The sequence below is a fragment of the Hypomesus transpacificus genome, chromosome 13 (assembly GCF_021917145.1).
Source record: "Hypomesus transpacificus isolate Combined female chromosome 13, fHypTra1, whole genome shotgun sequence".
Taxonomy (NCBI): Eukaryota; Metazoa; Chordata; class Actinopteri; order Osmeriformes; family Osmeridae; genus Hypomesus; species Hypomesus transpacificus.
Window position 1 is genome coordinate 12,259,029 of NC_061072.1, and position 24,046 is coordinate 12,283,074.

The 24,046-nt window shown below is 42.8% G+C and overlaps 2 protein-coding genes across 6 annotated transcripts in view; one reads left to right on the top strand and one right to left on the bottom strand.

Moving 5' to 3' along the window:
* Positions 1-8,098: 8,098 nt before the first annotated feature.
* On the top strand, positions 8,099-9,151 carry med9 (mediator complex subunit 9). Its single transcript, XM_047032228.1, has 2 exons — positions 8,099-8,258; positions 8,620-9,151. The coding sequence occupies exons 1-2, from the start codon at positions 8,194-8,196 to the stop codon at positions 8,846-8,848; spliced, it is 294 nt and encodes a 97-aa protein (XP_046888184.1). The 5' UTR covers positions 8,099-8,193; the 3' UTR covers positions 8,849-9,151.
* A 995-nt stretch (positions 9,152-10,146) lies between these two features.
* LOC124475531 (dexamethasone-induced Ras-related protein 1-like) overlaps positions 10,147-24,046 on the bottom strand; it is a 30,428-nt gene continuing 16,528 nt past the window's right edge. For 2 of the 5 annotated variants that reach the window (XM_047032227.1, XM_047032223.1), the window contains 3 exons: positions 21,754-21,865; positions 15,974-16,048; positions 13,742-14,330 (listed from right to left, as the gene is read on the bottom strand). In XM_047032227.1, coding sequence (XP_046888183.1) covers positions 14,276-14,330; positions 15,974-16,048; positions 21,754-21,865 — 242 coding nt within the window. In that variant the 3' untranslated portion in view covers positions 13,742-14,275. Of the gene's footprint in view, positions 11,467-11,653; positions 14,331-15,973; positions 16,049-21,749; positions 21,866-24,046 lie in introns of those variants that run through there. The other 3 variants (XM_047032222.1, XM_047032225.1, XM_047032226.1) reach the window with 3 other exon arrangements.

A 24,046-nucleotide genomic window follows, 5' to 3' on the forward strand; every position in this document is an offset into this window, starting at 1 on the left:
GGGAGAAGGAGGAGGAGATGAAGATGGAGGAGGAGTACATTCAGGAGCAATTTCAACAGTATTTGTGGCCTTTTCACAACTAAAACTTAGAGCGATTTTCTAAAGCGGTATGATGGATCGATATCTACTGTACATACATTTCAGAAGAAATTATGTTGATGGGAGGATGCTAATCACAGTATTTACAGACGGTATAAAAAAACTTTAGGAAATTCAACTCTCCCAGGAAGTAACTCCACTCCACATGCACCTCCAGTGGTAAGAGCATGGTAAGAGCAAGGTAAAAGAATGATGAAAACAAATTCTCTCTCTCGGGTGCGCGCTATTTATGTACAGTATGTACATACATGTCTTCTAGAATCAATCTTTCCTTACATCCTATCTTTCTTTCTTTCTCCCTATCTATCTCTCTGAACATACATACCATGGGTGCAGTTGCTGGAAGCAGAGCAGTCGTGACTATGTCAGTTATCCCAGACAACACAGGGTTAACCAAACAGAACGCTCCCGTTTGTGACTCCAGTGGGCCTTGGACCGGATCAAGGATGTGTGCTCTCTTGTTGTCTCTCTCTTGTTGTCTGTCTTGTTGTCTCTCTCTTGTTGTCCCTCTCTTGTTGCCTCTCTCTTGCTGTCTCTCTCTTACTGGCTCTCTCTTCCTCTTGCATTCATGCTTTCTCTCTCTTCTGTTATCCTTGTCTGTAAGGCAAACACACGTTACAAAAAGGCTCCCAGGCACACAGAGGACTCCAGCCTCTGGAGGATTGTATGTGAAACATTTAGCCTTTGGAGCATGAGATTCCAATGTCTGTTTATACAGACGGTCTGTTGTCCAGCCAGTTGTTATGGTGACCTGCAGTTTCCTACCGTACAACATACTCCTTCCAGAGAAAAATGTAACATTATTGTGATGCGACAGATGGGACATGTTTTAAACAAAAGCCATCAAACCTCAACTGTCGTGACAAAAATAATGAGATCCTGCCATGTTCCTTGTCCTCGGCAATGTCTACATGAGATATCTCTCTACAGAATTCCCACAGCTACCTGAGCAGATGGATGGATCCGCTCATCAGAAGAGATCCTTTACTGCTAGGATGCATGTTCTGAGTTGCGCAACCATCATGATGGTGGCAAGAAAGGAGGGTGTGTGTGTGTAATTTGGCATTCCATATAGATGAATACACTGTTTATGCTGTAATCTTGTTCCGGGAGCAAGACGAACTTGTTCCGGGAGTACAATGGTTTGCTGGACACAATGTTAGTTTCCTCAAGGATCACAATGACTCTTGCTTAAAGAGCTTGTTGCTCTTGTTGGTTAGTGGTAACTGATTTAAAGTACTCGTTGTGAACTTCTGTTGCTTTTCTACAAGTACACTTGCACTTATAGCGATTCATGTTGTTTAATTGTAACTTGTTTAACAACATGGTCTTATGGTTCTTCCCTTTGGCACTTGTTTTGGTTGTTCACAATGTGTGCTTCATGTTTTGGCTACCCGCAATGTTTTTGGGGCTATCTTGTTGTTATTATCAGTGACCTATGCACTTTGTAAAGCTCTCTCTTGGAAGTCGCTTTGGATAAAAGCGTCTTCTAAATGAATAAATATAAATGTAATCTTATGACCATGGTAATTACAGGGAATTTTTAGATCACATAGGGCAGGCAAATTGAAGAATCTCAGAATGGAAGGAGAGGGCACTTCTGGAGGGGGTTTGCGTGTGCTTGAGAGCTGGTCCGAGGTCATGGGAGAAAGAGAAATTCAGATAGACAGAGAGGGAGGAAGAAGAGGAGCAATAACACATTTCACTCTGTGCCTGTGAGAGCTGGGTCACGGAGATAAGACCAGTGACATTCTGCATCCACCCACAGCCATGTACGTAGGCAACATGGGCGCAAGCCTACCAGCACGTACACACACACAGACAGACACACAGACCCACACTCACATGGACACAGATACAAGCATGCACACAAAAACACAATTGAAACGTCACCCCTCTGCAGCAGTGTTGGCCATTAGCAGATACAAAAGTCTCATCTTTGTCAGCCTCAACACCGCAGTAGCACAACCTCAGTGTGTACATGATGTGAATGTAGCAGAACCAGGATGAGGTATCTGGCTGGTAGGGAGCGTCTCCAGAAGCCCTGATGGGACTGGAACAGTGTGAATCTGTTGGCATGGCTGATCTCAACAGCAACTGGATCATACCCTTGGGTTGGATACAGACAATTAGTAAAAAGTACAGACAGATTCTGAATGTGACAAACAAACAGACAAACAGGGTCAATTTACATTTGCTACACCTGAGTGCTCAGGCCTTTCTCAAGCCCTCTTCCAATAGCTAGCCCGTGATGTCCTTTTTGAAACTAGTTAACAATTGACCGAGGTCCCCTGCAGCAAGGGAAGGACGGAAGGAAGCTCTTGAACTTTCTTTGAGGCAAGGGTCAAACAATGGAGCAGCATAACACTTTAGTGTATAGGAGAGATTAAAAGAATGAGAGAGAATGAGAGAGAGAGAGAGAGAGAGAGAGAGAGAGAGAGAGAGTGAGAGAGAGAGAGAGAGAGTGAGAGAGAGAGGGAAGCAGACAAGTGTTAAGATCATTCGATTGAATGATTGAATTCTACTCATTCTATTCTACTCAGGGATGTCATGAACATGTTGGTGAGCTTGGACTATGCTTATTTGTGGAGGTGTATTTTATTTCATGTTATTGAATTTGTATTCATGAGTTTGTAGGACAAATGGTTGAACAAAAGCAACCATTTCACAATTTCCAGGAGAGGCATGTTCCCATAGGCAATACAAACAACATTTCAAGATATTTGAGACTAATGTGTTTGTGGCCCAGGAGCTGGCAAATGCGAACTTTTCAAACAAACTTGAGCACAAATGCTAGGTGAGGAGCCACACTGAATCTTCCACAGTAACTGCAAATCAGGCTGATAGCACATTACAATAACTGAATGTCAACATTACAAAACCAGAATGCTTTGATTGCTTTGTTAATATACGACCCATTTTGTCATGGCAGTTTCTTTCCAAGATTGTTTTTCCGACATCATAAACACAGCTCAGAGAGGAAGGAGACAGTTGAGAAGAGAGAAAGGAAGGAAAAAAAGCTATAAAACGGGGATGTGCTTAATGAGAAACTGTGACTCATGAAATATCAACTGTTATGGAAAAAAGGAAAAAGAAACAAGGCGCCAATAGCAGCTCAGATCAAATCATAAAAACATCCATCTCTCTCGTGCTGTTTACACCCGTGTTTGTCTAGGCAGGGCAGCCATGACAGGGAACTGTTACTGATTAAGTGCTAATTATCGACTGGCAAATCGCTGCTGCTGAAGATGGAACTACCGGTGACAACACAGCCTCAGGTAAATACACCTAGGTATGAGGAACATGTCTAAAACAAACCCTGAACACAATAACACCATGCCTCCATCCAGAAAATGAAACCAGCATTTTCCGGATTACAGGTGTAAGTAGGACAATGGAAGAAAATTAAATGGACAGCCAAATTAAAAATTCAATAGAATTGGCTTAATTGGAATTGGTGAAATATGTTGCAACATGTTGTTTGTCAAAATTGTCCTGTGTAAAAGCAAAACAAAAACACGGGGTTAAAAATCTATAAAAACTTCACAGACTGTTATCCATGAACTGGTCTTGTGGAGTCCATTGGGGATTGTTCCACAACAGACTTGCAACACAAAAACAAGATGTTCCTGTACACAGGATGTTAGTGCAGCGTTGTGGATTCCTATGTCTATCTGCTCTCTCTGTAGATTCTGCTCCTTCAGTGTGCAGACACAGCAGTAGCAGCACTGTTTATCACAAACAGCACAACCTGATTGCAAACGTGAATAATGACCTACCATATTATCACTAAAGTGGTGGCCAACTATACGATCAAAATGACCAGCTCATGGTTGTCTCAACTCTTCTGTTTCTTGACTAGACGTCAAGGGGACACAACCTCAAGTGCTATTTTCAGGGTTTATGGTTAGGATTAGAATTTGTGTTAGTGTGTGAGATAGAGAGAGACAGGTACATTTTGTCAGAGACAGAGAGAAAAAGAGAGAAAGAGAGAGTGAAATCCCGCAATACGTAACTTGTTAACCTGCTAATGTAGACTGTTATGGAGGTATGTTATTTCTCATAACAGTCTCAGATTATCAAGATAAGATCAGTAGAAGCACACAGTTACAGAACCAAAAGCACTGCAATAAAACCATCACACTCTGACAGGGTCAACAATTGCATCATTTGTGTCTTGCAAGACTATTTCTGTTAAATTACATGGAACACTACATTTCAGAGACAGTTATTTCAGGAAAATTGCCTGATGTTTAAGAAAAAACACGAGCAGGTTTCCCGTCTTCCTGTGGATTTCAGGTGCCAGAGTTTGTCTATGGAAAACTAGCTTTGAGTAGAAGACTGCAAAAGAGGAAAAGCTGTTCATACTGTTTTCTGCCTCAACCATCACATGACCTTTAAGAACAGCATCCTCACCATATGCAAGAGCTGATGGGTTTTCTCTAAATCTTTAAAGTAATTCCCGTTACTTCTAAATTAAACTATTATCATCAAATAACCTCAGGAGACAGTAATGGGGTGCATTCACTGAGTGCTGACTCACTCTCAGTCATCATGAGTATATGAAAAAAAACTCCAGATTTAGAATATCTCTGAGAAGACGAAGAGATTAACAGAACCATGTCACATTTGGTCTCATCGCTGTTGTTTCGGCTCACTGGTGCTGAACTCTGCTGGGATTGTGTAATGGTTGAGTGATTGTGATCCATGAGATAACACAGACATGGGACTGTCACTAAAGTTAGAGGTCAACTCTCCTCTGGCCCAGTTTGTAAAATGTGTGAAATTACAATTGTTTGCCTCCTTGGTTTGACCTACAATCAGAGAGGGCAATGTAAAGAAATGGGTCAGTTCTAATCTACCTTAGCTCTGTTGTCTATTGAGCTGTCAATCTGACCTTAGTTGTGTGGCCAGACACTGTAAGTGACCCTGGCTCGTGAATGACCACCTTCATGTTATATTCAGGTCAAGGTACATCTTGTTCAAATCCTCATGGAACCAATAATCAAGTTGTTACGCAATTGAGACATGTAGGGTTATATTGAACATATTGTTTGTGTCTGTGGTGTTTGTGTCTGTGCTGATTTTACATAAATACGGGTGCAACTGTTTAAAGAACCCATTGAAATAGAATTTAATAAAATTGAAAAAACACCTTCTAAAGATTTATTGTAGAACCAGTTTACTTTCTGAAAGGCTTTAGCTCAAACATTTACTTGCAAACTCATTAGAAGAAAGGGGATGGAATTTAGAACCTTAAGGTTTGCTTTTTGAAAGGGTGCTTCTATTGTTACAGTTTATTCTATATATGGCAATGTTTTGCTTTGGTTTGTTTAGGAAATTGTGGCATATCTGCAGCGGCGTAACAAGGACTTGGCGGGCCCGAGTGCAGATCTCACCAACGGGCCCCTTACCGACCTATCGTCAGGCGAAATTATTGAGTTTTCAGTTTAGCGATGCGCAAGGAAATTTAGGCTACTCATGATGTACAATTAAGGGTAACGACTGCTCCTTCTATGTGAAGATAGATTACGGTTTTCAAAAGTGAACGGCTCTGACTCGCGAGTCTCTGGCTCTAGATTATGCTTGCTACAACACGGAATGAGTATAATGGAACAGTCAGTCATGAGCCGACGTATCTGCGACATTTGAAATAGAGCACAGAGATGAGAAGAAAATCTGATCATTTACCAAGGCTTATCCGACGTTATGAATGACGTTTCGATCTGTCATGTGTGCTATCTGGGTACTAGTAAAAAAAACTGTCACTTCGATGGTGAATATTTGATTTTATGTTCGTTAAATATGCTAGTTTACATTTAGTCTATCTAGCTTCAGCTATTTTCCGACTACATCCTGCACATAGTTTACTATATCTAACCTGGCTGCCTGGTAGCCTAGGCCTATATGTGCATTTTTATGACGTTTAATAGCCATGTCAACTGCATACACCAGACAGTAAACGTTATGTAATTATTAGCCTACCCTGGTGGCTGAGTTTCACACTCATTGCTGTTGCCGAGCTGGGGGTCAGACGTAGCGTCCTCTTCAACACGCTTCGCCACAATCCAAATGAGGATAGTTTTGACAGCTTTGCCCCACTTACAAATTGCTCTTTTCGTTCCTGCCGCTTTCTGGAGCCACTTTTATGTTAAAGGGCATGGCATGGGGTAGCCTAATTCGCTTCAAAACGCTAATGCAACACAACTGTAGTATCCCAACAACAACTGTCTGTGGTATTCCAACAACTGGATGGGAACAATCGTGTGTGGGTGGGCGGGAATCTTTGACAACAATATTACCCAGACATCCTTGCTATTTTTCGAGGGCAATATTACTTAATAAAAACGACATTTGTTTCATTCAGCAAAAGGCAAATGAGGAAAAATTAATTATTTGCTGTTGTTAACACTGACTGTTTTTAAAATGTTTATTGGGCAGGTGATAGCTCATAATTCTGAATAACTGACACCATAATTGAGAAATGTTTGCGAATTGATAACACTGGATCATATGGGATCTTCAACTTACGGTTTTACAGCGGTGCAAGGGGCCCGGTCAGATTGCCTCAAGGGGCCCGGTCAAGTTGTCTCAATTTAACGGTGAGATCGAGGACGGGCCCCCTTTCGCCACGGGCCCTAGTGCAGCTGCACTCCTTGCACTCCCTATAGTTACGCCACTGCATATCTGGTTCCTAGTTAAGTTGGGTCATGTTAAGTACAGTAAAACATAACACTCTCAACTTATGACTCACTCAACTCTCAGATGGTAATTGCACTTTAGGGTCACATATTCTGTGACTCTTACATAACATTATGTAACATAAACATGTTATAAATTTTCCCTCAACAAACACTGTAGGAAGCAAATACCTCATGACAAACATCCATTAGACTAGCTGAGTTCAACAAATTAGCTCCATTTCTACACACACAAACAACAGACAAACCTAATCGTCATGGAGGATTCACACAGACAGCGCCCACTAACATGTTACAGCCATGAGCTGGGACAGATCACTGCAACATGACACACAGAGCGCATAACTGCTACTCATGCTAGGGTGTGAGCCAGTCCCAGTCCCGTCAAAATCCTGAGTCATCATCACATGGTCATCTTCAGAGCAATCTTTCGTGCAGCCAAGTCAATTTGCATGGTTCTATGAGGACAGCTTAGACAGTGTTTGTGTTTGATTGAGTGAGTGCGTCACAGAATAGGCCCCCTGTTTAAACACTGGCAGTGGGATCTGATCAGAGGATAACATTTGTGATTGCATTATTTGTCCTAATTTGCTCCCTGATGTGAGTAGGTTAAGGTTAGGAGAAAGACTCAATGAATTATGTGTATCCTGCATAATCCTTTTTAACATCTTGTTGTTCAGTCCAATGTGATCTCAGTGATCAAATTCTGGACTCCCAGAGTAATTTGTGTGCCGATGTGAAAGGATGCCACATATCCCAATTGCATAACATTGTATTTCCACTCTACAGAAGAAAACAATGTATAAAGGAGCTAAAAGACCAGGAGCAGACCTACTTGCCTCCAACACACTGGAGTTTCACTGCAAACATCTTCTCTAAGCTGTTCTGATGCTGAACAACAGGGACATTGTTATCAGATCCAAGCTAACCTCCTGATCCGGGCCATGTCTGTTGGTGCTGCTGTAACAGGCTTACAGGCAATTTCGAAGGATCATAAGTTTACTGGGGTTGCTTAAATCCAGCATGTGCAATATCCCAGTAGGTTTATGGTCTGTACTGTATTGTATCCTACTCCTTTCTATATCATTCTGCCCATCTCTCTCTCTCTCTCTCTCGCTCTCTCTTTCTCTCTCTATCTCTTTCTCTCTTTCTTTCTTTCTCTCACCAACAACTCTCTTTCTGTGACGCAAGTTGAAGTAGATGAGTGCAGCCGCTTATTCCCCTTGCATGCAAGCACTTTAGCAGGCTGACTTGAGCAGTTTACCGTGTCGTTTGAATGAATAGAAATTTGCTAGAGCAGACCATTAATGACTGGTATTATATGGAGAAAAAAAAACATCAGAGCTTTGGCATCGCATTCTGATGACGTATAGGACTCTGTCATGGTAGAACGATGGAGGTGGAGACAGCGAATCAAGAGAGTTCATGGCTTCCGCTTATTCTTGAAATTGTGAAATGGTAAATACTTGTTATTGTTTGTGAACGTGCCACAGTGGTACTTAACCGTAAATGGGTGCTTGTGCCTTATCCTAATTGTTTTACTCTTGAGACTGGCAATGCTAATAATTCGTTAGCGAGGCTAACAACAACAGCTAGCTGGGCTAGTGCATGACAACAGCTATAGCTGGGCTACGTTAAAATAGCAGCTGGGTCATTCAATCCGGTTCTTTTTTGTGTCCCCATGATTTAGTGCTACATATCTCTCTACTATAAAATGAAATTGCATTTCACTTGGATTTCTAGATTTTCCGAGACAGATTCACTCACAGAAACACTTTGAAAGGCTATCATTAAGCAGTCTCTTCTTCCTTTCCCCCAGCATGGATAAAGACAACCAGGATGTGAACCAGGAGCTTTCGAAGCTGAAGAGCCGTCTCCAAGAGACCAGGGAGAAGATATTGGCCATGCCCGAGATAGAGAGCAGTCCTGGGGAGCAACAGGAGCAGCTGAGGTCTATGAGGGACCAGGTGGAGACCAAGACTCAGCTCCTGCAGAAATACAAGGGCCTGTGTGTATTTGACTCCTCCACAGCACAGAAGGACCAATGATGAACGGATGGATGGACGAACCATAGAGAAGGTCCATTGGCTGGTTCGTTAGAGAATAGTTGAAGAGAAAGAACATGCCTGGCATGGACTACAAAAAGATTGTTCATCATGCTGGAAGGCTAGATGGCCATTGGCATTCGTAGATTGCACATACTTCAGCTCTAGCCGTAGCTAGATATACTTTGTAATAGCAGCATAAAAGTGTTGATCATACAGGCCAATAGCTTCTGATGTATAGAGTATATATTTAGCTAATTCTATTGTCATATGTATTGCAAAACAAAACAAAAATCTTAAGTCAGCCTCCTGCATTTACTGTCTTTTTACCTCTCCCAGCTGAAGATTGTGATAAGAATCAATAGGCATACCAAAGCAAATTCCTGGCCAAATCTATAGCAGTCTCCTCATTGTTCAGGCACAGTGAAAACACTGTTCAAGTGTACATGGTGATGTCTACAGATCCCTATGACGTTAGCAGGCAACACTTTTACACATGGACTGGGGGTGTGTCGGGAAATTGGGATTGGTTCACATCTGTTATTTGTATGCACCATATGGAACATCCCAGCCTTTGGGAAATTCTTGTTAGATATGTGCAATGCATGGATTGTGCGTTGACAGTGCATGTATCAGATAGTTCCTGGCAGGAGGCCAATAGCACAACCTGCCTACAATACGCCCACATCCAAAGATAAGGAGTCATTAAGAGCCATTGAAGGTTGCCAAACATACACCTTGTCCCCATCCAACCGAGCCAGTCATGAATATTAATTAAGACTTTAATTATGTATGCAAATAAACCCCAAAGGAACAGGGGGGTGGAGTGTTACAGTTGTGTGTGTGTGTGTGGGAGGGTAATGATTATGTTTCCCAACAACAAAGAGAAGGCCCTGTTCCTTCCTCCACACAGACATGAGAATGAAGATGTTCTCTGGGACCGCTGCATGCATTGACAGCACACACAGGATTATGAGGATCTGGAAGGTTAGAATGTCCCAGAGGAAAGTATTTTTTCACACTGTTCCAGTTCACAACTTGGCAGGAGGGGGATGGGGGCGATCAACTGGCATCTACAGTATAGGTTAGATAGCTGTGGTTTCTGTGTCCTGTGTGGGTGGGTACAAGTACATGAAACCTAGGTTTCATGTACTTGTTAAGATCGCTGGGAACATCTGTCGAAAGGGTCAAAATAGGAACTATTCTCAATAGCTCTCATATCTATCAGCAAACAGCATTGAGACCTTCATTTATGTTGCTGTTGTGTTAGCTTTGATATGTGTGGGCTAACAATATGATGTATAATTGACAGTGAAGAAAGGTATATATTGTTGTCAATGTATTGGGTGTAAACTATAATGTTACTGCGATTGGTCAAAATAAATGAAAAGCAGTTTCTGACAGAATTTGAATTTATTTTTTCAGTTCTCTTTTTTTCTTTGCAAAAGTAGACGAAACATGAGAATAAATATACATGCACAGTACAAAATGTTGTTCAGATGCAAACATTCAAGTTTAATTATTTGTTATAAAATCTATAAGTAAGGGATAATGCCCAACGAGGTGTACATTATCAGCTGATAATGGACGATGGGGAGGCGTGAACCGTCCGACGCGCAGCGGAGAAAATCAGAAAAAGAAATCCGAAAATCAGAATCGAGTATTCACCCAGACCATGGTACTATGTAAACAACTGGCTAATGAGAATGCATATCATTCCGTACTGGAGTAGCCCTATCTTCAGACGGTCTGTTTAAAGCCAGATGTGAAAGCAATACATTTTACGCAGTGGTGTACTGCAACTCAGAAGTATATCACAAGATTTGAAGCCACATCACACTCTGACACAACAGAACAAAACAATGTTCTTACGTGCCCTCCCATGTCTGATAGGTGTCCTAAAGACATCCTTGCACCCAAGACCATGTAGGGTGGATCGCGGCATCTGTCAAGTGTCCCATCATGGACTGCCCGGAGACAGTTCAACTTTGATGGCTACAGCTGAGTCAGTTGTTGCCTGACAATCGAAGCATACTGCAATTGTCTAATTTCACTGGTGTTTTCCACAGGTTGTTTTACCTAACAACACTCTTAGCTTATCACACACCTCTCTTTATCCTTCCCCTGCCCACCACCCATTGCCTTCTCCTTTATGTACAACAAGTCGCTGTGGACGCTCGGGCGCCGGGCAAATGGCGCAACGATGCCGTACGCGTCTCCACTGTCCTTTTGTTTCTTATTTTTCAGTGACTTTCTGTGCAGCATGTCACAGTACTGCACCGAAACCTTCCGATGGAGGTCCGGGCTCATCTCGTGTGGCAGCTTGGCCATGGTGAACAGCGTCTGAAACATCTGATCAATGTTTGTGTTGCGCTTAGCTGAGATCTCAAAGTAAGCGCATTGTTCATCACCGGCCACCAGTTGCTCAATCTCTTCGCGTTGAACCTCCCGATAGAATTCCCGGTCTCCCTTGTTTCCGCAGATGACTAGAGGCACGTCAATGTTCTCTTTGGTCTTATTTTTCAGGCACGACTTGGTTTCGAAGATCTGGCGTTTGAGTCGCTGGACCTCTTGAAAGGAATCGCGGTTGTCCAGACTGAAGACCAGAATGAACACGTCACCTGAAGGAAAAGACAAGAGGGGCATGGTTAAGTTTCAGTGCTGTCATTGAAAATATATAGGCTAATACAGTATTTGGATTGTGAATGCATGAGGTAAATGGAAAAAATAAACAACTTTTGGGGATTTCTACAAAGAAAATACTGAACATTCAGCTTCTGATTTTGCATAAATGAACTTGTTAATTACCTGTCAGTATAGATAATCTCCTCATTGCAGGGAATGGGTGGTTGCCCGAAGTATCCAGTATGTCCAGTTGGTATACATCTCCCTTGATGCTGTAAAGTTTCCTGTGAAAGTCCTCGATCGTCGGCGTGTACTGCTCCTCAAATCTTCCGTTCAGAAACCGGGACACGATGGCCGTTTTGCCAACTTTCGTGGACCCCAAAATTACCATCCTGTAGCAGTTCTTTGCAGGTATGTCAAAGTCATTCTCCGTTGGTGACATTTTCTTTATCATGTTTGTTAAGTGGTTCGTAGAGTGTTTCCAATGTATGCGCACTGACCGTTCTACAGTTAAAGCCAGAGCTGATTTTAGTAGAGTTTCGGCAAACGTTCTGAGTTTTCTCTGAGGCGTCTCTGTCTCAACTTCGGAGAGCGCACGGTATTTAAGCAAGTAGTGAACCCCTCCTCCAGGCGACGTCACTGGGCACTCGGCGCTCCATTGAGCGGAGAGGAAAATGTAACAGGTGCCTGCTGATGCGTCAATCTGTTCCAGTGAATGTGAGAGCATGGGAACTGCACGACTACCGCGGGGACAGCTAAGCATAGGGGACATGGGTAAAAGCAACTGGATTTTGGCGATAGCTGGAAGTCTGATTCTGTATCACCCTGTTGTGTGGAAATCTGCATGGCTCCATGGAATATTCCCCGTGTTAATAATTGATCTGTTCTTCCGGCATTTAGTCTGCACTGGAACACTTAGTTTAGGATAATGTTGAACATTGGCCATTTCTTACAATAACAAAGCTCGAAAACGGATATTAGGTCTTGTACTTTAAACACTGTGAGCAATTGGCTTCTGTAAATTGCCTGGGTGCGTAAATAACGAAAAAACAACATCAGAAGATAACTCTCCTATAACAATGACTAATTAGCAATAGGCAATTTGAAGTTTATTCCATAAGCATGGAACACAAGTCCTAGTGCTGCGGGCTGTGTGTCAAAACTTAACACAATTGGCGGAAACACATGCAACAGAACTAGATGGATACAAAACATATATTTATATTCTGTCCAGTTATAAAATTCTCCGCAAATGTATCCCCCCCCCTCTCTCTCTGCATGGTATTTTGCTGTAAATGACAATCTAAACAGGGCTAATCGTTCTTATAACATTGATTAATTTAGCGCCTTTTATATTAGGCATATGCATTCTCTTGTGTCGGCAGCCCTGCTGAGAAGCACAAGCTGAGAGAGTTCAGCGTGTGGCTGCAGTGCTGGTGTTACCAAGTGTACCAAATGGAGGCGCTCATGTCTCAACTCCGAAAATATCTTTTGAGAGACGGACTGCACTGAAAAAGTTCTTAAATGTATTACTGGGATTTTTGGTAATGTTTGACTTTAGAGTGTTGACTCAAATTATTTTATTCAATATTTGTGTGTGGGATGTGTTCCTCTGATATTTTCTGCAGCATTTCTTCCATCTTTAAGTTTCAATATTTACAGGGCATCAATGCTCCACCAAGGAACTGATCCACCTGAATCATTCATCTATCCCTCGATCCATCACTCCATCCTGTGACCCAGGTAGCAGTGTGATCAGAGCTATTTTGACGTTCTGCAGTGTGTGTGTGTCAGGACGAGCTTCTTAGAATATATTCAATGTGGTTCTGCAGAGGCATGATGACCTGATGTCCTCCACCCAAAACAAGACCGGTATGTGTGTGTGTGTTTCAGCGGAGAATCAATGAGTTGGCAATGGACAGCTAAAGAAAAGGAGGGGAAAAAAACAAACAGGCAGTTCCTTACTTTACACCCCTCAGTAAGAAAGATGGGTTCAGAGTGAAAGAGAGGACAATAACAAAGTCACAATTTGTTTAAGTGCTCCCATTCTGAGCAGGTGGCCAGGTGTGGTCTACTGCTCTCCCCCTGCTCTGATCTACCCCCAACAGGCCAGCTAAGGTGAGAATACCCAGATTTGAAGTAGTAACCTTCTGGTTCAACTTGACCTTAAAACCCCCTGGTTCTAGACCCGGCTTCCAAGCTATCTTACCCTGGGTGGAGGAGGAACAATACAGGCCAAAGCACCTGAACAAACCAGAGACAGGAGAGTAGTTAACAAGATCAGTTGTGTATTCACAGTTTCGGAATGGTGACCTGTACAGTTTCCAGGTAAAATGTCTGGAATGATTGTCCTTGCTTGTACATACAGTGAAAAACCACTGGCTATGACTTATATTGCAGACTAACTATGCCAGTATCAAACTAGGCATGACATATTCTGGACAGTCTAAAAGGATCTCCCTCTCAAACCTCCCAGTAGCTTGAATTGTATGATCCAGATTTCTAGCTGACAAAAAAGCCTCTTGCTCAAATACTCAATTCAATCAGGAGAGAAAATGACAAAAAAATATATAAAGAGAAAAAACAATTAGGCAGACAAACATTCATCATCATTACCTAGAATAGGCTACATTTTTTCCCCCCAGCACACCCCTCACCCAACCTGCCCTCCCTTCCTCCCGCTCCCCTCTTCCACTGAAAGTCCTCCATGGCGAGGCGGGGGTGGTTTGAGGTTGACCGGTAGTCTGGCAGCTCCCTCTCTCGGGGGTGTGATCCCTGGACAAACACAGACCACTGTCCAGGCCCTCATTTGTGTTTGCAGCACTGGGCTCTCTGCCGATAGATGTTCTCAGTGAATGGTCTGCAAATACAAATGGCACCATAAAACACAAGCTCCCCTGGTCCGTACCTGCCCGTGTCAGGACCTGTGTGTAAGAGTGCTTGTGTAGAGTGTGTGTGTATATATGTATGTGTGTGGACTGTACATGCTGCATGTATGTGTGTACAGTACACTTTGTGTGTGATGTGCGTGTGTGCGCAGATGTCTACCTTCCTGCCTGATATCCACTGTTGCACGAATGGATGCACACCCCAACACCTCTATCCTTATTTAAACAAGCTCTCATTCTCCATGCCTGTTTGTTCTCCGTACCCTCCTGTCTCCATATCAACAACCCCACCCCCCCCTCTCACACACACACACACACACACACACATCCCTAGCCCCAGCAGTCTCGGGGTGACATTTTTTCACAGACTTTGATTACATATTGGTATGTAATATTGCTAATAAATCGTAACTTAGGTCTCCATGACGCCACAGCACGTGCTGTTCCTGCGGTAGGTTCTTTAGGTAGAAAAACTCAACAAGACATAGTTATGCTTTACCGGAAATGACATCAAGTGGATCATTTTGTTCAGTAATAGACCTTGCAAATGTATGCTAACAATGATTCAAATTTAGTCGCAGTTTAATTTTAACATTTCACAAGAGGGCCATGTGACAGGAATGAAGACAGAGCTGTGAAAACCAACCAGAGAGAAGGAGAGGATACACTAGAGGAAATGCAAGAATAATGAGCCTGAGAAGATGAGGTGTGTAAGTGTGGAGGGAACTATCAAAGCTGCATCTGGGGTTTGGGATGCATCAGCTATTCAAGGTATATTGGGTTAAACGTGTGTGTGTGTGTGTGTTGGTGGGTGAGTGAGTTAAATATAGGTGATCATGATTAAAAATAAATGTAATCTTCCATCCTGTCACATGTCATTTATCTGTCTGTCTGTCTGTCTGTCTGTCTGTCTGTCTGTCTGTCTGTCTGTCTGTCTGTCTGTCTGTCTGTCTGTCTGTCTGTCTGTCTGTCTGTCTGTCTGTCTGTCTGTCTGTAAGATGTCTAGTCTAGCTTATATTCTAACTCTAGAACTACAGCCACATGTGCGCACACATACACACACTTAAACACGCGTAGCCATCTAGTTGGTACATGGCTCCAGTTCCATCTCTGACTCCTCTGGTGTGTGTACGTGTGTGTGCGTAATGTTTACATGTGTATGTGGTGTCGAGGAAGAGAAGAAGGCCAGTGTCCTGTTCTTACTGTTCATCTCCTCGTAACAAAAGAAAAGGTAGAAGGGAGTAATGGAGTGACAGAAAAATTGGCATGGGATGGCTGTCACGCATCCTTTCTCTGATGTCACAAACAATTTCTTTCTTTTTTCTAAACCCCCTACTTTCCCTCCTTCAGTGTCAAACTCATTGAGATGAAAGTTTTGAAGAACAGTTTGAAAGAGAAGAGAGAAAGAGGGTGAGTGAAAGTAAGGGATATTGTACTGTAGAGAGAGACCTGGACCATGCACTGTACATGAAAATCCTATCAAGTAACCTCTTTTGGAAATGCAATGAAATGAAGCAAACAGCTACCGTCAAGCTGACATGCAGATTGACGGAGAAGTAAAATAGATGCAGAAATTGAGAGAGAGAAAGAGAGAAGGGGAAAGGTATACACCTACCCTTCAAAGATGATGGCTACCTGGTATGTGATGGCGACCACAGCAGTCAGGATAACACCCACTGGGCTGGCATTCCTGAAGGACACAAAAATATGTTTTACCTATATAACACACACACACACACACACATAGTCCTGGCCCTTGCACTTTTGATGCCTTGTCAAGATTTTCTGGACCACCCAGAAGAGCCATGCTCACAAACCCATGCCGTGCCCTCTACACACGCTGCCCCTAAAATCTTTTTCCTGACCAGGGGCCAGTTGCATAAACTTAGTTTAAGACTAGTCTTAGCCTTAGACTGTCTTAAATTGTCAGGTAAGACTAGTCTAATTAAGCCTGTCTGTTGCATAAATAGTAAGACTGACTTAATTTGAGGTAGAAAAGTTAGCCACCTCTCCCCCTGGCTAAACCTTGCCGTAAGGGCTGAGTTGCTATGCCAACGATCTGTTTTAGTAGGCTACGTCATTATCTTAGCATAATGTATTACGAAAGGAATTAAGTGTTATTTGTAACTGCAGAAAATGTTAACGGGTTTTGCTTTTCCGCAGAATAAAATGTTTTATTAATCGAGTGAGTAGATGACAACATAACTCACTTTATTGACGCTAGCACCAGCCATCTGCCGTTGTTGTTGATAAATGGAAGTAGCGTTGGGGTTAAATTAAGAAGCTTAAAAACGCATACACTATTTGTTAATAAGAAAACTTTTTCAATACTGTATTCCTCCAACAGATATAGATTTTCATAAGGTAAAAATGTATAAATCTTTCGCCGTTAAGTGTCGCTGTTTTGTCCGCCATCTTTTTTTTTTTCGCAAAGTGTCTTATTTTACCCGTAATGCAAAGCGCAACAGGCTATCTAAATCAGTCTTACGTTAGTCACGGATCTTAAAGCTTTACGCAACAGGTTAATTGAAGTGTCTATGGCAGGGGTGTCAAACTCATTTCGCATCGTGGGCCACATACGGCCTAGGGAGATGTCAAGTGGGCCGGACCATTAAAATTATACCATACTCTGCTATAAATAACCAAAATATCATGTCTTTCTTCTGTGTTATCTAGTTTAATTGATATAAAGACCATATCGTATAAAGTCCGTCCAACCGCTTTAACAAGTAATGATCTCTTCGGTGGTGTAGTTGGTTAAAGCGTTGTACGACTACATATTGTTAATGCGAATCTGGGATCCCAAGTTCGCGCCCCAGTCCAGTGAATCTCGTACGATATTCTTTAACTTTTACTGTGAGAAAATGACATAATTCTAAAGGCCTACGGATGTATCACAACATTTTAATGTGTGAGCACTAATATCAGATCAAAATGAACACATGTAGCCTTAATTAAATATTGAATAACGTAGGGTAGTCTACCGTCGGAGACAACCACTACACCTCATTCAGCCAGTTTAAACGGCTGCTAGATGACGCTGTTCATTTTCAAAGCGCCGATAGTTCGGCTCTTTGGGCCGGCACAATCCGGAAGAAACCACCAAAGCTTTACAAGGCATCGTTCGCCCATCCCTAGTAGAGACCAAGGTATTAATTGATACCGTCTGCTGTTTTCAGTCTGTCTCAGTGATGCGGCTTGTCTTCTACTCTGATGGAAAGAGTGCGCCCCTTAGCGGATAATCCATGAATTGCAGCGAATTAAAAATATTAACTTTATAATAATATTAATAATATTATAACTAATAATAATTAATTATTTTTAATTATTAAAAATATATAAAAATTATTAATATAATTAATAATAATATTAACTATTAACTTTTATGCATTTTTTCCACTTTCAAATTATCCTGCGGGCCTGATCGAACCTCCTTGGGGGCCGGTTCCGGCCCGCGGGCCGTATGTTTGACACCCCTGGTCTATGGTAAGTCGACTTTTGCATTTAATTCTAAGACTAGGTCTATTTTTATGCAACTGGCCCCTGGATTTGAGAGTCCTACAGACAACATGCCCGGTAAGATCTGAAAATAGATGGAAGCCAAATGACTTAAGTGTGTTGATACATATCCCGTTGTTCTCTCATTAGGTCTAATTATCTAAGTGGACTAAGTGATGGTGGAAAAGGCATACGAGGGGGGTAAAGTAATGGCTGTCTGGATCCAGTATCCTGCTGACCTCTTGGCGGTGTAACCAGTTTTGACCTGGTTCCTTGATTACTGGGGTGCTAGAGGAAGTTCACACATGATAGTTTAAATTGCTCTTTTCCTTCTTTTGATTGCTCTATTCTATACTTTCCCTCAGCGTTTTTAATTATCCAACCCTCTTGTTCTGATTTCAATGTGCCCTACTCAGCCTCGTTGGACCCAGGAATGTTCCCAATGGCACAACAGCACCGGCTGCACACACACTCATACACACATTCGACCAGTCTGGACGTGACTCAGCGGCACACGAGCAGAGTCAGAAACATTCAGTGCTAATATGGGTTGTTATTCAGTACTATCTGTCTGGCAGATGGAGGGTCCGGTACTGAAGCCTGCAGGCTTGGCTGGGCTAGACTAGGGGATGGAAGAGACAGACACACACAGAGAGGAGACACTAACACTAATACTAAGACAGATATACGAGTCCATGCATATTTTAACAGCAGGCTGTTGGTTAGCCTTGGTAAGCAGACACAAGACTGTTAACACTCAAGTCTGGGTCAGTCAGCTCTGAGGGCTGTACTTCGCATTCTAAATGTTGGGTTCTAAATGTAGTTTTCAAGAGAGGAATCCAACCACCATGACACTTTCTTTGACTCCGGCACAAACAAGTCCAGTCCTTGAGGTGTTGCTTATCCACTTTGTGTAAGTAAGCTAGTTGTTTTCTCTCTTTCTCTTACACAGAACTGACAGAACTGATCTAAGGCTACAGAACATGGCCCGGTTGGGAGCTACTGTTACAGTAGGACAGGTAGAAGTCTGACCTAGATGTATAAAGTATTCAAGTAATAGCTCACGACAGGCATTGGTATATGGTTATTATATCCCAGCTAAGGTGGCCAAACAACGCACCGTAGCTGTGAAATAATCACCATATCCCATGGCCTGTCATGGGCTATTTATTAAATATCACTTTGTGGAGAAAAAAAGATAAAAGACAGCTGTCAAGTAGGACCAGTAGATGACCCGAGTAGGATCAGCAGGGGACAGTGGTGGGTCAGTTACATAACAACAGATTATAAAGTATAGTATTATGCTACAGTGAGTGGATATGCTGATAAGAAATCCTATCTGACTGCAGGTACATCAGCTGCTCTTGACTATTAGATAGAGAAGCCCCTGTGTATGTGTGTGTGTGTGCGTGTGTCTGTGTGCCAGTGGTTCTCCTTTGTCTTCATCTCAGAGATATCTAATTAGCCTGGTATATTGGCCATGAGAGCTCAATGGTAATATGATTCCTGCTGCAATACCCTGGTCTGGGAACAGACAGAGACAGGGGAATGAAGTGAGGAGTAAATGACCGGGTAGGTGGGTCCTTATAGGTCACGGTGATCACAACTTATTTGAGGAATATATCATTCAATTGAATTACAACTGAACCGCCCACCTGTGAATACAATAAACACACACAGCACACATTGAGAGAGAAACAGAGTTTACTACATCCTAACTGAACAGTTTTTCTTCTTTAAAACACACTTAAAACCATCTTGGGAAAAACAAAGAGGTCATTAGCAGCGTCTGCCACTAACCCCTCCAGTTGTCTACTCTCACATCCAATATCAAGACTAGTGAAGCCAAACACACACTCTGAAACAGCAAGGCCAGAGAGAGGCAACAGACACACACAGAGATGTTTACAGAGGTCTCTTGACCCACTTGAGGTTCTTTGTTGCAGGACGATTGCTGTAGTGTAACAGAGCAATTACATCCCGGGACTGAGGGAAGACAAAGAGGATAAGATGGCGGAAGGCCTTGTTATGGTCTTTCAACCCCCCGCCATCAAGGAAACACTCACGAGCCTGTCTTCTGTGCAGTCATTATGACGGGCTCAGGAGAAAGTAGGTTAATTCATTTCTGGGTGGAGGAAGAGGTGGTGAAAAAGGCGGAGCATGTTACTCTTTCTGTGGGTGTTTGAAAGGCTATGTGCGTCTATTCCTCAGTGTCGTTGACCTGTTGCCCTTCTCTTTCTTACTGCCTGACCAGCCAACCAATACAGTCACACACAAATGTGGGTTAATGACATGCTAACATGGAGGTGGCACATCCAGTTGTCCTCAAGACGAGTGGGCGGCTGGTTGTGTGTATGTGTGTGTGTAGGCGGTTGGTCAGTGATGGATGACACACACCAGCTCTCGGCTCCGTATGGCTTAGTCTGCAGGCCACAGAGACTGCTGGGATAGTGAGAAAGGTCCCTGGAGGACCATAGACAAATCATGATAAAGCATCATGAGCAACCTTAACTGTTCATGAGACCCTAGGCTGTTCTAGCTCAAACTAAAAAAACTTAGGATGAATATGGTACTGTCTCGACAATCTTCCATTCCAAAACAACACCTGCCTGCATCTGTTCTGCAGAATGTTGACATTTCAAAGCCCAGTTGGACTTCTGAGTTTCTACTTATGTGGTTTATGTCAGTGGTTTACTGCAACAAAAACATGTATGGGCTTCCATGGTGACACCAGTATTAGAGCCAGATGTGGATGTTTCTGCCTGCTAATTATGCAACAAACACACACGCACACATTCATATTTTCACACGTGAGATGTTTGGGTCAGCTTCAACAAAGCCTGATGTGCCTCTTCTTCTTGGGGTCTCTGAAGCAAACCCGCAAGGGATTGTAGGCATTGAAGTATGGCCAGATTGAGAAAATATAGAGAGGGATGTGGGATATAGAGAGGGGAGAGAGGGATAGTTAGAGAAGGAGAGCGAGACAGGAAGAGAGAGTGAGGGAGAATGGAAGAGAGAGGGAGAGAAAGAAAAAGAAAGAAAAAGAGAGGGAGAAAAAGGGGAGAAAAACAAGTACTCATGGGGGGCTCATACTTGGGAGGCGATAGGCCGTTTTCCTCCTCAGTGACTGCCTAGCAACAACCCAGTTGCCGTTGTCATGGAGGCTGTGACAAACTCACGCGCATACAGTTTACGCAAAGATCTTCTATCTATATCTCTCTGAATCTTCTTCCCTTTGACACGGGTATAGAATAACGTAGTATAATGACTATTATTCTGTCTCTATTTGTTCAATCAATATTTACATATGATTTACACAATGCCACTCAAGGGTTTGCATTGTGAAAATGTTCTTAATTTTCTTTTCTATGCGTGCCATTACAGTACATTACTATTATATACACCGATAAAACATTATGACCATCTGCCTAAAGTGCTGTTGGTCCAACATATGCAGCCAAAACAGCACCATCCCGCAGACGCAAGGACTCTAGAAGACCTCTGAAGGGGTCCTGCTGTATCTGGCACCAGAACATAAGCAGCACATCCTTCAAGTCTTGTGAGTTGCAAGGTGGAGCCACAGTGGATCAAACTGGGTCCAGCCCATCAATTAATTGGATTGAGATCTGGGGAAATAGGAGGCCAGGGCAGCACCTTGAACACTTCATCATGTTCCTCAAACCATTCCCAAACTGTGTGCAGTGTGGCAGGGGGCCTCATCCATCTGTAAGAGGCCACTGCCATCAGGGATTATGGGGGGAGGGGGGTAAAAACAAACCTAGGATCATTCACATTCACGTGCAGGTAGACAGGTATGCATGCATGGCACTGATGGCAACACACACACACCTACACACACACGTACACACACACGTACACAAACACACACACACTTACATGAGTGCCAGGCCCAGGTAGTTGGCAGTGCTGCCCCAGTACATGGGGTTTTCTGTCACATTGAAAGGAAAGCTGGTTACCTTCTGATCCATCAGGATACCAAAGTAGTCTCCTAAAACAAACACACACATGCAGTCAGTACAGTGAACAAAGACTCTTGCACAGCATATAAGGAACCATCTCATTTACAGTGTTATATTCAGTGTTTTAAATTGCTTAAAGATAAATCAATGTTTTTGGAAAGCAGAGGAAGAGAGATATGGATTGAAGGAGAGAGGGATGGATGAAAAGAAAGGAAAGAAGGGAAGTCAGATGACCAGATATGGGCCACAACTCATTGTAACATAAACACCTATCTGAGCTACATAACCTTTCCTATGACACACACACACACACAAAATCTGTTTAACATGACCCATTTTAGGACAAAGATAAACAGTTGGTAAAAGTGCCCTTCAGAAGTATTTTTCTTCTCCCATAAGCCTTATATAACTACATAAAACATCACTTCTGGTTTAGTTAGTGAAAATATTATGCAGGACAAGCAAAGTGTTAGCTGCTGTGACCTGTCTTCATAACAATACCGGGATAACCTACTTTTTGACTTGAATGGCAATTCAGAGGGAAATGTATTAGTCTTTAAACAAAGCAAAAAAATACCTGCGTCACGAAAAGGAGAATTGCAGTTTTCAATCAGTTTATGTGAATTGCCAGGCTGGATTTAATGACAACTGAAAAAAAGTCACTCAGAATGTGAATCAGACATTTGCTCTGATTTTGTACTGAACATTTCAGGGAGTTGGCCTGCCCTCTTGAACCAGCCCCTTAAAAAACAGCAATCCTTCCTACCAGAATACAAAGGAAAAAGATCCTTTGCGTTTCTTTATTCAGGCGCCCAGAACATCCAGATTCAGAGTCCGAGTGCCTTATGTGAGTGTTTTATGCAAGCCACAGTCCCCGCAACACACACACACCTCAGAATTCCCCTTTGCCAACAACCAAAACCAAAACAACAAGATGCTGTGATTCCCTTGACTAACAAACATCATGAATCTCTATAGGATGTTTTGGAGGCCAGAGACCTGACGTCTATTAGAATCATGCCTTGTTGATGGGCCTGATTCTATGTTTAACACTACCCCAGGGCAGTCTTCTCGAAAAAAAACACACACACACACTCAAAACAGGCCATGACTCGATTGAAGAAGCTGTGTTTGCAGTTCCATCTTCATTATTCTACATTGTTAACCTGTTTCAGGTCACAATAACCATAGTGGAGCAAGTAGGGTGTGTGTGTGTTGCTATAAAAAGGTTGGATGCTGTGTATAAAGGTTGAGATTGTTTACCAGTGTGTATCAATGGACCGCTCCTCACCATAACATATCAAACGCACAGACGCCAACAGAACATTACTGACTTGGTAGTTGAAGAAGTAAGTGAGGGAGAGGGAGAATGAGGGTTTATCAGGGCATGAGTAGGAGGCAAGTCACTGTGAGAACCAGTAGGTGTGAAATAAAATGGTCATCTTTTTTATGACGATGCTTGAGTAGTGTATTCTCTTCATTCCTCATCCTCAAAGACTAATCCCTGGAAGAGCACTCACACAGAGGACAATGAAACCAACACACAGACTGTTGCTCTGGTAAACAATTGAAGCATCAGAAACAGTTCCCCCCCGCCACCCCCATCCTCCTTCCAACTACCAAACACAATGACCCTCTCAAAGCTCCACCATGGCCTTCATGAAACAGCAGGAGTTGTGGATGTTATCTGTTTAATAAGATACTGTAACCACCCACAACGCAATCTCTACAAATGCACACACAAAAAAAACTCAAAACAGGACGAAGGAAGGAATAGATTGAGGAAGCCATGTTGGAAGTTTCATCTTTGTTCTTCTACACCATTAACCTGCATCAGGGCACACTGACCATCGCGAAGCAAGTGGTGTGCATGTGTGCACGGTACTGGATGTGACCTGTGTGTGTTTGCACAGCAATGTCTTCCTGTGGAGGGGAGCATGAGTGTGTGTGGGTGTGATGAGGAACACATACATCTCAGGTCAAGGTAACCTCGTTCTGTCTCTAGAGAGAAGACACTGAGCAACAATGTTAACATGCACTTGTAATGAACTAAGAAGCAGGTCTGTAGGTTGTGGGGGTTTATATCCGGTCGGTGTTCGTCAGCAGGAGAGAGGTTTGTCGTAATAATGACCCACTCGTAACACAAACATCTCCCTTTCTTCATCTCTCTTTCTCCCCCTCTCTCTTAATCTCTCTTGGTACACTGTGAC